At 50.0% G+C, this 15,523-nt stretch overlaps 6 protein-coding genes across 6 annotated transcripts; 2 read left to right on the forward strand and 4 right to left on the reverse strand.

Annotated features, from left to right (window-relative positions):
• Positions 1-1,082: 1,082 nt before the first annotated feature.
• N7520_011608 (40S ribosomal protein eS12) lies at positions 1,083-1,815 on the reverse strand (the record flags this gene model as incomplete). The annotated part of the gene is made up of 3 exons (XM_057145541.1): positions 1,083-1,207; positions 1,264-1,585; positions 1,813-1,815. 3 exons carry the CDS (start codon positions 1,813-1,815, stop codon positions 1,083-1,085), a joined length of 450 nt encoding a protein of 149 aa, XP_056991295.1.
• A 464-nt stretch (positions 1,816-2,279) lies between these two features.
• On the reverse strand, positions 2,280-5,966 carry N7520_011609 (putative histone deacetylase complex subunit (Hos4); the record flags this gene model as incomplete). Its single annotated transcript, XM_057145542.1, has 2 exons — positions 2,280-2,489; positions 2,544-5,966. 2 exons carry the CDS (start codon positions 5,964-5,966, stop codon positions 2,280-2,282), a joined length of 3,633 nt encoding a protein of 1,210 aa, XP_056991296.1.
• A 1,409-nt stretch (positions 5,967-7,375) lies between these two features.
• Positions 7,376-7,858, forward strand: N7520_011610 (peptidylprolyl isomerase; the record flags this gene model as incomplete). Its single annotated transcript, XM_057145543.1, has 3 exons — positions 7,376-7,492; positions 7,551-7,653; positions 7,704-7,858. 3 exons carry the CDS (start codon positions 7,376-7,378, stop codon positions 7,856-7,858), a joined length of 375 nt encoding a protein of 124 aa, XP_056991297.1.
• A 191-nt stretch (positions 7,859-8,049) lies between these two features.
• N7520_011611 (UDP-galactose transporter HUT1) lies at positions 8,050-9,396 on the reverse strand (the record flags this gene model as incomplete). The annotated part of the gene is made up of 2 exons (XM_057145544.1): positions 8,050-9,118; positions 9,176-9,396. 2 exons carry the CDS (start codon positions 9,394-9,396, stop codon positions 8,050-8,052), a joined length of 1,290 nt encoding a protein of 429 aa, XP_056991298.1.
• Positions 9,397-9,916: 520 nt separating this feature from the next.
• N7520_011612 (uncharacterized protein) lies at positions 9,917-10,552 on the forward strand (the record flags this gene model as incomplete). Its single annotated transcript, XM_057145545.1, has 1 exon — positions 9,917-10,552. The coding sequence occupies one exon, from the start codon at positions 9,917-9,919 to the stop codon at positions 10,550-10,552; it is 636 nt and encodes a 211-aa protein (XP_056991299.1).
• Positions 10,553-10,815: 263 nt separating this feature from the next.
• On the reverse strand, positions 10,816-15,284 carry N7520_011613 (uncharacterized protein; the record flags this gene model as incomplete). Its single annotated transcript, XM_057145546.1, has 6 exons — positions 10,816-11,786; positions 11,840-12,061; positions 12,117-12,203; positions 12,252-14,724; positions 14,799-15,162; positions 15,229-15,284. The coding sequence occupies 6 exons, from the start codon at positions 15,282-15,284 to the stop codon at positions 10,816-10,818; spliced, it is 4,173 nt and encodes a 1,390-aa protein (XP_056991300.1).
• Positions 15,285-15,523: the final 239 nt, after the last annotated feature.

Raw genomic sequence — 15,523 nt, forward strand, 5'->3', positions numbered from 1 at the left:
GCCGACTGGTCTCTATACGCTTTATTCACATGAGAAACCTCAAAAAACAGCTGGCAGGTTGACTTTTTCCTGTTAAATCCAAGGTTTGATGCTTCTGATACCGAGGCGAGGTGGATTACGTTATCCATCATTTGACCACTCGGGGCGTTATTACCTAGTTGGGCTTAGTCAAGATTCATTATTGATCGAAGATCCTATACTCCGTATAAAGCACCAAGGCGGGTGATAATTAGAATGATTTACTTTCACTGACGTTTTATCACTTGCCACAGAAACCATAATTAGACAATTACATCAGACCCAAAGATTCTACACCAACTGTGACGAACCAGTTCCCGAGTTTATCTCAACGCCTACTATACACTTTAGTCTATGGGCGAGGATTCAGCATTATAGACTTCAAAGGATTGATGAAGTTTGCAAAGCATCAGCATGAAACAATCATTCAATAGTGTCCCCATATGCTGAAAAGTACCCAATCCACGTATGATGGAACCCGCCCGGCAGCTCCATAAAGATCAGACTCTTTGGTAGCTGTCAGTCGAGGGAATTTGGCGAGGCCCATGTCATCGAATGCTGCCATGTGGAGGCAGCCCACATAATTTGGATTGCCAATATGGCTGGGCGAAGCTGCATGTATTTTGTTGATACTTGAATCGTGGATTGGAGTAATGCCGCCTGGGTTCGAGTAAAGCCTTTCGAAGGGATTTGTTCGGTTAAGTTTAATGCAGATCTGAGACAGGGTGTGCTATGATGTAAGCCTACGAGCAAGAAAAATTGTGTCATCACACATCGTGTTGATTTTTGTCCATTGTTAAGACGTTCAGAAACCACAGTACCACACACCCGAGCAAACGGGGCATAGTACAGACCATTATGGCAGGAATCAAAAGATGAAGCGGTAGATCAGAATATACAGGGCCCGTCCATTACACCAGAAAGCCGGCCAATCTCAGATCCCAAAGCGAAATCCAAACCGAACCAAGTGTATCCTTCATAACCATCTCTTGAATCCTCGAGAATCCGAATCGTCTCACCCCTAGACCGTTGCCACAGCACTAGCCTTTTTTTGAGGGACTAATTTACTGCTCGGTCTGGAAGTAGTTAAGGAGGACGGAGCGCTCCTGGGACTCCTCACCCCAGTCCTTGACGACGACGCAAGAGCAGTTAACGACCTTGCGGGCGTTACCCTCACGGTCAAGAGTGCCTGGAAACAATATTAGGGAAAAGTCCAAGCGAGGATCTCATATCAGTGGTACATACAGAGACCGACCCACTCGCCGAGCATCTTTCCATCGGGAACCTTGATCAGGGGGATCTTGTGCTCGGAGCACAGAGCGACGACGAGCTTCTTGTAAGCATCCTCCTCGCAGCCCTCGTTGAGGACACACATGTGAGCCTCACGGCGGTCGAGAGCCTTGGCGGCCTCACGGAGACCACGGGCAAGACCATCGTGGATGAGGGAGATGCGGAGGACACCCTTCAGAGCATCGAGGACAGACATCTGGCCGGAGCCAGCGTCAGCGGAAACCTCGACCTCATCGGCGGCAACGGGGGGGTTGGACTGGGTCTCTTCTCCGTCCGACTGAAGGACAACTGTTAGTGAGGAGTCGCACACAATGTGTTGACAGTGGTAACGATTGAGCAATGGGTTTGGATATGCGGTTTGAGAATTGGCGACAGAATCTGTTGGTCGACGGCGGGGTTGTGCAGTCGGCGACAGCGCAGTTCGTTCGTTCTCAATGGCGTATCCATTCACATTGTTCAAGTTGCCTGCACCACTGACGGGGTCAATCTTGGTTTCGGACGTACCATTTTGATTGCTACTGTGGTTGTTGGGTAGCGGGTATGTTCTGAAATGTCGGAAGATCCTCAAAGAGGTATTTTGTGTTGTGGATATGGGTTGGTTCGAGCACGGGGAATTTTTCGGGTTCAATTTCGATTTTCGCTCTGTGTGCCCTACGCTTATGTCACGCCCCGCCCTTCGAAGTCACGTGGTCATTACACCGCCTGTCCGGTTTTGACTGGCGTTGAATACTTTCATGCCTGAGTTTCAAGGTTTCAATTGCACTACAATTGGAAGCAAGTGTGTTTCCAGCAAAGTTTGGCCATTAAGGGTCAATACTATACTGGGCTAGAAAAGAATTCGTTACATGAACGCAAAAGGTATCATAATCGTACAACCAGAATCCGACCTGTACACCTCGCTGGAATTCTGCAATCGCGCCATAACCTTGATAGCGAAGACGCTGCAAACAACTGCAAAAGGCTAGAAAAGACTAGAAATATGTACCGGCCCGGGGATAGCCATGACCGTTCGGTAACACGTTGCCGTTGGTTTCAGCAAAGGATGTCGGGGTGTGACCGTTGAGTTGAGAAGTAGTAGATGCAGCCGAAGGCTCTGGATCGATGTGCATTGTGAGGAAGTCGTCGAGTCTGAGTCCATTCAGATGAGGGATATGGGGGACGAGGTCCATGAAATCAGAAAGCTGGTCAAGTCAGCGAAAATGTTACAAACCCGATAGATAGAATAGGGGACATACCCTGATCCAGAACACATGTTCCATTCCGAAATACTTGGGCTCCGTCTCCGAATCTAGCTGCATAATATCTCCAAACGATGCATTGCGGTACTTGGGGTCATCTGTGTGAACCAAGTGTCGACGAGTGCATCGCCAGAGATTGATACGCTGCGTCGGAGTGGCCTTGCGTTTCTCCCAGCTAGCATACTGCGACAATTGAAGGTCGTTAGTAGCGAGCAAAGGCGCAACCAAGTAGTTCGGAATCCATCTTTCGTCCGCCACATCCACAGCACAAGTAGGTTCAAGCTGCCGAGTGAGCACGGTAACCAGAGGAGTGAATTTCTGAAGCCAGTCGCGGTTTTTGCTATAACGGTCATTGGAGCCAACCAGATTCGCAGAGATACGAAGACGACCAGGAAGAGCATCACGGCGACGTTGCTCCTGAAGCTCCTGGTCACGGCGCATCTTCATAATGCGAGCTCGCTCCTGTTCAAGCCGCTTCTGTCGTTCATCTTCAGCTTGTTTGGCTCGGCGTTGTTCGGCTTCCTTGTGTTTGCGCTCATCCTCCTCGGCCTTTTCGCGTGCAGTTTGCGCAGCTTTGGCAGCTCGATCTGCTTCTTCCTGGGCGAGGCGTTCACGCTCGGCTTCTTCCGCAAGACGCTTTTCTTCGGCAAGGCGCTCTTCTTCGGCCTTTTTAGCCTCAATTTGACGCCGTTTCTCAGCCTCAAGTTCAGCCCGTTTCTCCTCGACAGAAACATCCACCGCAGGTTTGTCGGCTGGCTCAGATGGCTCAGACTTTACACCGCCATTCTTGCGAGTAGAATCTTCCTTGACAGGTTTCGAGACAGGCTCTGGCTTCTTAGTCTCGAGAGGTCTACGAACGGGGCCTTCGTTTCCATCCTCTTGAGGTCGGCGATGTTTGGCCTTTTCGGCGTCAGCTGTATCCTCGGGTTTGCGATGCTGACCGTTAGGAATATTCGGTAACTTGTCATCAGCCAGGACACGTCGTTTCTTCTGTTTTCGAGACTCGGGTGAAAGCCGGTCGCCGTCTGCACCTCGTGAGCGAGATCTTTCGGGGGAGGCTTCGGTTCGGATGCGCTTAAGGGTGGTGTTGGTATCGGGTGCAGCATCATTGCGCGACTTGGGGGTTTCTTCGCGACCAGAGAGAGAATCAGATGAAAAGAGACTAGGGCGGCGATCACGCTCCTGGGGGCGTCGGCCGGCAATGAGTCGGCGTTTGCGGATTTCATCGGTCCGAATCGCACCACTAGACTCGCTGTCCTTGCGCGCTGAGACTGAGGGTCTCTGTTTCGCGGAATCGGGTTGGGTTGAGTCAGGGTCAGATGCAAGCGCCTTCTCATTCGCGTCACGATTCAGCTTGGCACGAGCGCTGATCAGCCCAGTTCGTTCCTTCTCGCGTCGCTTCTCCTTAATCTCCTTTATCTCCTTCAGCGAGTCCATGTCCTTTTGAGGGCGAGGTTTGCGGGTGGGACTATCGGTGGGCTTCTTTGGGCGGGCCACGGGGGAGGATGAATCTCTTCGGGCGGATCGTTTCTCCTCCTTCTCCTTGCGCGATTGGCGGGGTGAGGAGACAGCTTTGCGGCCTTTGTTGCTTCCTGGATATTTCTCGTAGGCTGCTTTGAGAATGTCGTATTCGTCTTCCCAGTTCTCACCTTGGCGAGATCGAGCAAGCTCGAAATAGGTTCGGTCTTCAAATAAACGGCGGGTAGGATTGAAGCCTGGTTGGCTGAGAATGAGGTTGATAACACTGGTGTTGCCTCTGCCTATCGCAGCTAGCATCGGCGTGTTGTAGCCTTGCTTGAGCCCCGCACCGCGTAGAGGATTTGGATCAGCTTCTGCATTTCCCATCGCATACATGAGCGATAATACGTCATGGTGCCCCCCTTTCGCAGCAGCAATCAAGGATGCATTGTCCGCTTTCTGCAGAACATTTAAAATGCTCACCACCCCCATCTCATCGCCCTTAGCAGCAAAATTCATGAGATTCTCCGGGGTCGGCTGTGTCCATAACAGATCATTTCTTGTCGCTTCGCTCCGGCCAGTCTTGCGACGACCAGCGGCGGCACTACCCAACGGTGGGGGACTTCGCGATTGACTAGCAGCAGATGCTCGTCGAGACGATGGAGCTTTGCTATCTGAACCGAATCGCTCTTCCGATCGACGGCCCGGCCGTGCATTGGCCTTTGCATCTGCAAGCGCCTTCTTGATCTCTTCATACTCGTCGTCGTTCAAATCGGTTGATACTAATTCGTATGGTTCTTCTCCAGAGGCGTTGACGGTCCGAGGATTTGCGCCTGCTTCGAGCAAGTATTTAACCACTTCCACATGACCATTTTCCACCGCGTCGATCAAAGGGGTGTCCTTTTCAAGGTTTTTAACATTTATATCACAACCTGAATCCAGCAAGAACTTGACAATCGAAGCCTCTCCATTGAGGGAAGCAATCTGCAAAGGCGTATTTCCGGCATTATCGGCGACATCCAGATCTTCCGGGCGTTCACCAAAGCGCATGACCACTTGATCGTGCTTGCGATCGGCGCATGCTCTGGCGAGTGGAGTCCGACCACTCTTGTCGCGAAGCTTCTTTGGTCCCATTTGTTTCGCGGGGGAGGCCGAAGCACCCACCCCGGAGCCCAGCCGGCGCAAGTGAGCACTTGGTAACGGAGAACCACTCGCCGATGACGATGTGGACTGGCGGTCTTCCGAGGTTTGTCGCTGGAAACCAGTAAGGTGAGGGGTAGGGGCCTTTTTCTTAGAGTGGATTTGAGAGCCCGATGCGGAGCGTTGATGCGAGGGGCGAGACGGGGAGACAGAGCGGGTATTTTGGGGATGGGGAAGGTGAAGATGATTGGCATGTTTAAGATCAACGTGCGAGCCACGGCGACGCTCGCCTTTTTCGTCTACGCTATCACTGAAGCTCCTCTTGCGGTAGATTCGCGGCTTGTCCTGGTTCACACAGGCGTCATCCAACACGTTTCGTGGTACAGACAAAGGATCTTCGAATTTCTCGATCTTGACGACCGACGGGGGCGATCCAGCACGCTCCGAGGGACTGGGCGACCGGGAGACCGAATGCCTCCCTTCACCATTGATACGCGGTTTCTTTCGCTGAATGGCGTCGACCCCGTCGACTCTGTCGATGGCCTGGCGTATGGGATCATGGCAAATGTGCTTTCGTTTCTTTTCGGGGGATAGCGACTCTCGTCCGGATTGAATTATAGTTTCCGCCTCCGAGTCGGCCTTGGGACTTGGAGGTCCCTGTTCATCATCCTCTAGTACCCCCAGATTTGATGCCAAACTGGCGTGTCGTGGAGGTGAAGTCGACTTCCTAGGGGATCCCGGGGCGTCTGCCTTCACGGCCGCCAGCGTATTTGCACCAACATCCAGGGTAGTGGGTAGTGAGACAGCCTCGACATCACTCATAGCGATAGCACTCGATGTGTGAGAATTCCGCTCGTCATTTTGGGAGGTACGCGACCGGGTCCCGGGGGAGTTGGCAACGCCAGCCAAAGCAGACGCTGTAGTGAGACGCGGGTAGACCTGCTCCTCAGTGATCGATTTCTGGAAATTAGGGGGTGTGGAGGTGGATGTGTGGCGGTATTATATAATTATTGAGAATTATACCGGACAAGAAAAGAACCAAAGGACGATAAGGGGGTAGGAATTCAAGATCGGGTAAGGATTTGAGGGAAGATTGGGGGGAAAGAAAGGAAAGAAGGGAAAACGGGAAAGGAAAAGAGAATGGGGGGGTGGGAAGTTGCTTGGTTTAGGGGACTTGGCCACTTCCCTTTGGTGGAGTGAGTCGAATTACTTTGAACATTTGCATGACACTTCAGATTCTTCTGTTTTAGATCATCAATTAAACATTCTTCTATTTATTCTGTTACTTCCCATTAAAATCAAAAAGTATTTTCAAGCATTTAAACCGACCGTCTGCGGGCAAACAGCACGGACCTTCATCATTCCGGACGCAGCCAAAAGTAACTTGGAACTCCACTAGTGGCGATCGCCGATGCGACCATTCAGCTTTCGCCTCTTATCGAGGTTGAATCTGCAGAACAATACCCATTCAGAGTTTATTATTTTCTATCTAGCTTTATCCTTGAAAGAAGTACCTATATGCAGGTCATGTAACAAAGCGGGATCGATCATTCTCCAACCTTTCAATGACTTTCAGCTTCTTATAGCTTGTCCCAGCTTAATCCTCAATAAGCTATGGATTTGTCGAGACCCCTCCCTTGCAGCCACACGATATGATCCGCCATGAACTCAGTAGAGAGCTGAAAGCTTTGAAGCTTACTAGGCTCGGCCTGATCAACTTCCCCTGCCACCAGCTTTTATCTTTTAAGCTTGAAATTGGAGTAGAGCGCTGTGCACCCTATGTACATTATTAAACTTATGTATACACACATCATCCGGATTGAGCATTATCGATGGATGAAGAAAGCTTTAGATCTTCAAACCTTGGAATGAAGTTTAAATTTCGAAGGACACTTCAAGTGTTTGCGTGCACCTTCGAGATGTCCAATACACACCAAAGTAGGTAATATATATTGTGCTCAAGCTGTATAGCGGTCTAAGTCCTGCTAAATTCTCCAGTTCAGAGCGAATGAACACGGAATGATTAGATACTTAGGTAGACAGTACAGGATATCTATATATATAACCAGGCATAATAACATATGGTCGCCATTATCTGATGATATCTGTACCTCCACATGATTGTAGCTGTGTATTCCCCCACGTCACGACAAACATGCCTCAGGCACCAACCCCACCAACATTTGAATCTCTCCATTGACCAAAAGATCTAACAACCCCAAACATCCACCATGGCACCTAAGAACAACGCCAAAGCTAAGCCTGCAAAGGGCAAAGGCAAGGATGCTGGGGACGACGGCAAGGGGAAAATGAAGGCCGCGACAGCGATCAACGCGCGACACATTCTGGTATGACAACTTATCTACGAGAAAGATCGAGTCTAATACTTCTTTCTTCTTCTCTTAGTGTGAAAAACACTCCAAGAAAGAAGAGGCGTTGGAGAAGCTGCGTAATGGAGTCAAGTTTGATGAGGTTGCGCGCGAATTTTCAGAGGACAAGGCTAGGCAAGGTATGTTGAACTTGTTCTATTTGTAGTGGTCTGTTGGCTAATTTATGTAGGTGGTTCGCTAGGTTGGAAGGTTCGTGGAAGTTTGGATGCTGCCTTTGAGAAGGCGGCTTATGAATTGGAGCCTAGTACTACTGGTAATCCTAAGTATGTCGAGGTGAAGTCGGGCCATGGGTATCATATTATCATGGTGGAGGGACGAAGATAAGCTATTGAACATAACCGGGTTGATACCTCAATTATGAACTATGAATGACAATTTATTCGTATTGATTAATTCAGTGTTAGATTCTTTCATATGTTGATCCACTTGATATATTGAATCTTTCTATCGAACTCTGAAGGTCCTTGAATAAAGTGCACGCCATAATAAAAACAAAACTACAGAGTACATATACCCTACTGCGACTTCTTGGCAGCTTCAGCCTTTGCCCGTTCCTTAGCCTTCTTCTCCTGTCTTTGCACCACAGCCTCTGCTCCAATACCACCGAACACCAAGGAAATTCCAAGCCACTGTCCAGCGGACAGGGAGTGTCCAAACCAGAATACGCTCAGAAGCATGGTAAGCATCTTACGAGTAACCGTCACGGTGACAAGAAGCAAAGACGAAAAGTTCGACAGGGTATGGAAGATGAACAGTTGCCCAATAGCACCACACGCAGCAAAGCTAAGAACATTCTTCAGGGCCTCGGGGTGACGCTGCAGGAATGAGATCGCAGACCACAGCTCTGTCTCAGTAGATGGTGGGATCGGGAAAGGGAGCAAATTATGCAGAACACCGCTTTGGGAAAGGTGTGGCATGATCAGGAGGTACGCGGCGGTGAGGAGGGTCGACAACACATTTTGTGCAACCATCATCTGGGGCCCGGTGAAGCGGGTGTACCGCTGCGGGGAGCTGAACACATGGTCCTGAGTCGTGTTTGTCAAGCCGTCGAGAAGGAGGTTGATTGACAACAGGAATATGCCCCAAGTAGACGATCCTGAGCCTGATTCTGCGGCTGCAGCCACCTTCTTGCTCGTGCCAGGGTGGTGCAGGGTGAATGTGGCCACGCCCAAAGTGACCATAAGAACAACACCATACTTATACAGAGGATATTTCTTGCGGAAGATGGTCAAATGCAGGAGCATGACCGGGAGGAGTTTGCATGATTTGGCGAGGATAAAGGTGAGGTAATCGATATGCGCCAGACTGGCGTACCCGAAGGGCGAGGCAAGTGACGAAGAGATGCTGACCAGGAGTAAGGGGAAGAGGATTTGACGGGTAGGGAAAATCGGAGGAACCTTCTGGCCTTTTGGCGTGGAGAATAGGAGGTATGTGAAGCCGGTGATAGCGGCAAACGAGGACTGGATGGTGTTTAGGACTAATGAGTATGTAAATCGTTCGGGTGCAGGTGACGGATTGGCGGCTGTCGGGCTGACAGAGTAAGTGGTTGTGGTGATTGCCTCTTGTAAAACACCCCATGAGAGGCTTTTTCAAAGTTAGTTTCAACTGATTTGCGGGCCATATGTTTGTAGATAAACGTACAATGCCGCATATATACCGAGGACGCAAATGAACAATTGCATCAGACCCGGGGTCTCCGTGACAGTTTCCACTGCTGCCGCGACCTTTGCGGGGGCACTTTCTTGTACAATTGAAGAGACACTTGCACTCCCATTTGTATGCTTCTCTCTCGCTTCAACCTCATTTCGCATCAACTGCGACGGAGTACGCTGGAGCGGTGTTGTTTGCTTTTGTCGGCCCATTGCAGCGTGTTCGGGGTGTATAGGACTAAAAAGACAGGTTGAACAAAATCGGAATATAACGGTGTGAACCCGGGCTTGAGTATCAAGAGTATTACTCAGGAGTTATTCCTCGGACCCTGAAGTGGAGCTTGAAGAGAAAAAAAGATGATGCCATGTGTTCTTAGTTCACTCGCATCTTATCGGGCCGGCAGCAATCAGTGATCGCCAGGGCAGGGGGCCCCACTGTAATTAAACGCGATCAAATGGGGTTGGAACATAAAGGGACCTTGGTTCCGTCAATGTCGTCAATTTCAAATTTGGAAGCACAAAAATCAGTAGAAGATCAATCAACCAACTTGTTCCTAAACTTGTCCGTACAACGACCTTCTCATTGAGGAAAGCGGTAGATCATCATTGTCGGGTCTAGTAGGCGGTGAGCACAGCTCCTCCATTTCTGCACAACTTTTTTCTGACGAATTCAAGCTTGCGACCTAAAATCGAAACAAGAGTCTTCAATTTAAAGCTCACCCAATTACCAAATATGACATCTCCAAATCCAGACGCCTCGACTCTAGAGTCATCAGCCCTCACAAAGCTCATTGTCTCGGCCTCTGCATCGGGAAACCCTTTTTCCGCAACGACGATCCAAGTCCTTCACAACCTCCAACATCAACATTTATGGACATCTCTACAAATTCATGATACCACTGCTTCACAACATGCGAAAGTCTCGGCTTCTAGCTCCTCAAGTGAAGACTCCGGTGTGCCGCCCTTGATCTCGGGTGTTCCCCCGCACCGAGTTTATACCCACCCCGACGAGCAGCTCTACATGCTTGGGAAGGGTCTTCGCGAAGATGATCTCCGACCGGAGCGCCTTTTTGTGATTCCCACTGCACAGGGTCAGTCATGGAGTTTGCGGCGCATTGCGTCTGCGTTTGATGCTATGGGAGGAATTCAGATTGTCGAGGATGGGGAAGAACGAGAGACGCCGAAGGTGGACGCTGAGAAGGCGCAGAAGCTGGATGACTATTATGAAAAAAGAGAAGAAGCTATGGCTACCAAGGAATGGGGCGCTCAGCGATTGCTGCTGGCGATGGTGGATAAGGGTATGGGTGGAGAAGGGACAGTGGTGTACTATGTTGTGCAGGAGGGAGAGGTGAAGCCTCGGCAAAACTAGAATATCGATTGCATCTTTGGCATGACTCATTGGACTTAAAATGGTATGTATCTTCAACTGTCTTTCGTCCATTGGTTGGAACATTATTGGCTCACAATTATCTGCTAGAAGCGAAGGATCGGCATCATATGTACGCCGGAATTATGCAGGGCACATACATGGGTCACCGGGTATAGTGTTTGCGTGAAAAGAGCATGAAAAACGAAAGGCAACCATATCTCAAAAACATACAACACTCATCAAGACAAGTCCAGAGAACAGGCTCAGAGCAGCAAGTTTTCGTGCTCGTTCTTTTGAACCTGCTCTTTCTCCAGTCGACAGCTGGTGCAATATTTGTCATACCATTGCTTCACACTGTCAGCGTTTTCGGCGAATATGCGCCGGGCTTGCGCGTCTGTCTCGCCCTCGTCACCATCACCACCAAGAAGAATCTCCACCTGACGACAACGTCGAAGCTCTTCACCAAGCCAGCGCTCCCATTCAGTCTGGATGACCTCCTTCTCGATACCGTTTAACACGCGCAGTCCCACCAAAAGATTGTGTCGATAGGCTCCAAGCCGTTCACGAGTCTGCTGAAACCGTTTTGTTGCGCTTTTGGCCACTGCGTCTCGGGTCCCCGAGGTGCTGAGGGATAAGGGGAGCTCCGCATGCCGAAGGGTTTGCTCATGGAATGCTCCAAAGCAGCTGCTTGCATTCCCAGTATGAGCCCACATCGTCGAGTTCCCAATCGCCTCGTCGATGTCTCGAATGTAGATGGCTTTGCTCATAACCATATCAGGTTGCACGCCAAGCTTGGCCATGAAGTTCCTTGCGTGTCGCTCATGCCACCAATCCCAAGTATCTCGAGAAGAATAGAACCCATTCATGAGTGCGCTAGTGATCAACAGCACCATAATGATTTTCTGTGCACTCACGGTCTTCCATGCCCAGCGAACAGCACCAATAGTCCACATCATAAACAGTGAAATGGTACTTTCCAAGAAGGACAATGTTGTCTCGGTGATAAGCTGGGGCAAGGTACGCTGGACTCGGGGCCTCCGCGGTTCAATTTTCAAATTTGCTCCAACACCATTGAAATAAGAATCGTTGCTCTGGCGTCCAACATGGCCAAAGATAGTTATAGCCTTCTTGGTACGACTGTGTGCGCCCAATCGTCGTACCTGATCGCTCACTAGATCGACCAGGTCCAAGGCATCCTCTTCAAGGTCGTTATGTGCTCGTTTCTCGATCATATCTGGTAGCAATCATTAGCACTTGAAACGCTCTTAACAGGAAATAATGGCTTACTTCTTAGACCGTAGGGGGACTTGAGCCACTCGACTTTGGTGTAGACAGCAAGCTTGCTCTTAGATTTTCCAACGAACGTGATGACAACTTTGCTGACGAGTCTGAAGTTTCGTCGGAATGGAAGGTGCCATGGAGTTCGCTTATCGGTAATGACATAGCATAAATGATCGTTGAGCACATCGATGATCTGGTAATCGGAAATAGTGTTATCATGGGTGTTTCCTATAGAGCATTTTTATTAGCACATTCCTGGGGCATCAAAGGTAGAAGACTTTACCGAAAATATCTGTCGTGGCGATCTTGTATGAAAAGTCTCGCCTGAGATGTCGTGATTCATTGCTAGTCCAAGGGCCTTGTTTGATGTCTTCATAATAAGTCAGCATGGTGATTTAGCAAACGGGATGGTATAAACACGGCTTGCCTTTTGCTTGTCTTTCATGGAGCAATAACTGCCATACGGCACTCTTGTCTCCAAAGAGAATATGGAACAATGCCTTCGGACTGACATCTAGCGCTTTCTCGGTCGTGAGGAGAAGATCCCCTTGGGGAACGTATTCCACAGGCTGGGTTGGAAGTCTGAATTTGGGGATATCTCGCCCTCGGCCACTCAGACCTCGATCTAGATCAAGATCCTTATCGACGTAAATGGGGGCACGGAGGTTGTTTGCCATCGATAGATCACGACCCTCATGTCTAGCGTCGGATTCAACATCCTCCCAGCTGTCTACGCTTGACGTTCTCTTTGCAGTTCCACTATCCATTCTGATCAGCTCCTTTAGAAGTTCTTCGAGACTCAGTTGTTCCACAGCAATTGACCCTTGGATTAAAAAGTTCAAACGTTTCTGAAGAAGCCTTAGCGGCTCGAGGAATGTCTTGACGGTGATCCGGCCAGGCGTGTCGCTTCCGAGAGGGGGAATTGTATGCAGGAAAAGGAAATCGCAATCTCTTCCGGTAGCAGCCGTGACTTCTTTGATGCTGTCTAGACCGATATTTGTGGTCAAAACAAGTCCAAAATTGTGACTGTAGAAATAAATGTTTCTGGTTGTTACATAGGCCCTACCGGGGAATTCCTGCTGGTCATTAGGACTCCAGGTCGCCCTGAAAACCAGAACCAGCGCTTCTTCCTTCTTGACATCGGGGAAAAGCAACCGGAACTGAGCGTCTTGAATCCTGAGTTGTTGGGGATATACAGCTGGATATTGGGTCTGCGCGGTTTGCTTGACTGCACTCCGGGCGGCTTGGTGGATTTTAGCCGCAGCTTCTCCATCGAGACTCACAGTCTGCCTGTGGCGGGGGCCAGACGATGATTGGGTATCTTGTGACGTTGTTGGGAGATCGGGTTGAGCAATAATTGTTCGGTTTGAGGAATCACTCATCGGGGATGCGGGATGCTCTCCATTAGCTTTTCGGGGCTGTTCTCGCTCAAGCTTATTGATGAAGCCCCAATTCGAACTTCCCCAAAGGTTTGCCATCATACCACTAGGCATACCACCCGTATTATCCAAACGTCCCAGCCCGATGCCTCTTTCGCTACTCACAACAACTGCGGCCTTGCTCATACTTGTTGGCGCGGGTGGATTCGCCAGAGTTGGAGGGGCAAGGCTTAATGCCCCAGGCTCCTCTAGGACGCTCATACTCCGACCCCGAGTTCCATCTCCGTCTCTCGCATTGACAAAGTTGGAGCCATTATAAGGAAGAATATTATGACTGGCTGAAATGAGACTAGCGATACCACCCGCCGGGCCTGGAATAGAGGGTGATGCCGGTGCACCATTGTTGGACTTGCGATGAAGGTCCAATTTCTGGATGATGTGTGCTCTCGTAGAGCCTTCAGGATCATGACCTGTGAGTCGCCGAGTGCCCAGCTCCGTGCTAGCTCTAAACGCAATACCATCTCGATCTGGAACTGGCAGAGTTGCACTACGATCTGTAGAGTTTGAGTCGTCATTCGGATGCGGCGTGAGAGAATCGTTTGCATCCGCGGTAAACTCAGGAGCAGGAGGCTGCGAGATTGCAAAGGCAGGGTCCTGCACGGTCATCTTTCCGGATACAGACAGATCGGTGCTACTTGGGTTGTCGAGAGCTTTTTGTTTAGCAGCCTCGAAGGCTCCAATCCAGTCCATCAGCTCATTTTGGGTTTCAGCTTGCAGGATGATGCTGCTATTCTTAGTCTTCACTTGGAAGCAGAACCGTCGCTCTTCCTGGAAGGCAGGACGAACACTGCAAAGTAGCACGCCGATCCGTTCACTTTCTTCCACGCCGCCAGTGCGAGCTCCTTGGACAAGACATCCAAATATACCATGTTTCAAAAAGGCCCACCGCCTCACCCAAACAGTACGAGTGGGTTTGCCAGAGAGAGTTCGCAGGTTTAACCAGCCTTGTTTTTCTGGCTTGGCTTCCTTGCTCATGTTAAGTGATGAGAGGGGACGAGAGCCAAGATAAGGTACAGTGGAGATCGAATAATCCTCCAATTCCCGGGAGGGTCTTGCGGCAAGTTCAGCGGCTTCTTCGATATACTTTCTTGTTGAAAGGAGCTCTCGTTTGGAAGACCTATCACTTCCTTCCATCTCGTGAATCCATCCTTTGATACGGTCCATTTCATGCGCCCACTTGGAAAAGGTCGCGGTGTTGTTATTGTGAAAGCCTCGCACCTCTCGCCATTGGTCAAAGGACACCCGAACCAGAAGTCGATCAAGGGCATTTCGGAGTTGGGGCCCCTGAACAGAGAAGTCCATGGAGGCCCTCAGGTACGCCTTGCGAGCCTCGTGAAGCTGGAATGCTTCCTCCCTGAGTGTGGATGTATCTTTTGACTTCGATTGTGAGGCGTATCGTGCGTGCTGATAGTCGAAGTGTTTTTGAGCTTGTTCAAGGGCGCGACGAGTATCCTATGCGAAGTGCCCAGTTAGCCGCCGTCAACGTACGGGTAAACACACGGGGTAGTAAAGTTGACAATGCATACCTTGAATTGTCGGAGATCTTCCTGAATGAAGACTCTAATCGGCTCGGCGATCAATGACTCCATTTTCTTGATCGTTGTCACCAAACCATGCCACAGATCTTTCGAGCTCTCCCCATTCCTCCGCATCGCGAGCAGGGTGTAATCATGGTCAACGATAGCCTCAGAGACCACCAGGGGGTGAGTGGAATAGGATAGGAAGCCGCTGACAACACTCTCCAGAGTCAGTACCTCAGAGGAGAGTTTTGTCGCGGCTCTAGCATATCCGTCCAGCCATTTCTCGATAAAGTCGATCTGGTCGCAGAAGTGGAGAGTAGTAGCGCGGAAGGTTGGCGAGTCGAGGGCAGCTTCTTTCAGACCGACGGGACTATATTCATCAACGCGAGTTAGAATTGGCAATTTCACAGAGGACAGGGGCACATCCGGAACTCACACTACGCTCACGAGCTTCCCGACCTGGGGTAATGGGGTCTGCGATTGAGTCGACATCTAGTGCATGTCTCCTAACATGTACTTGACGCCAGCAAATTAAAACACGGGGAAGTACAAAATCAAAAAAGTTGCGCTCTGCTCACAATGAAATCGAGTCTAGTAAACGAGGAGATGCAGGAAGCCGGGGGAGAGCTACCCACTTGCAGGTCAGCGGATTTGAAGCCTCGCGATGAGATGATCTAATTGGCTACGTCAGTCGACGGAAGCTGGAGAAGTGTTTGGTGCCTTATTATTTA

This window comes from Penicillium odoratum (assembly GCF_028828045.1).
Source record: "Penicillium odoratum strain IBT 22623 chromosome Unknown utg000008l_segment0_segment0, whole genome shotgun sequence".
Classification (NCBI taxonomy): domain Eukaryota; kingdom Fungi; phylum Ascomycota; class Eurotiomycetes; order Eurotiales; family Aspergillaceae; genus Penicillium; species Penicillium odoratum.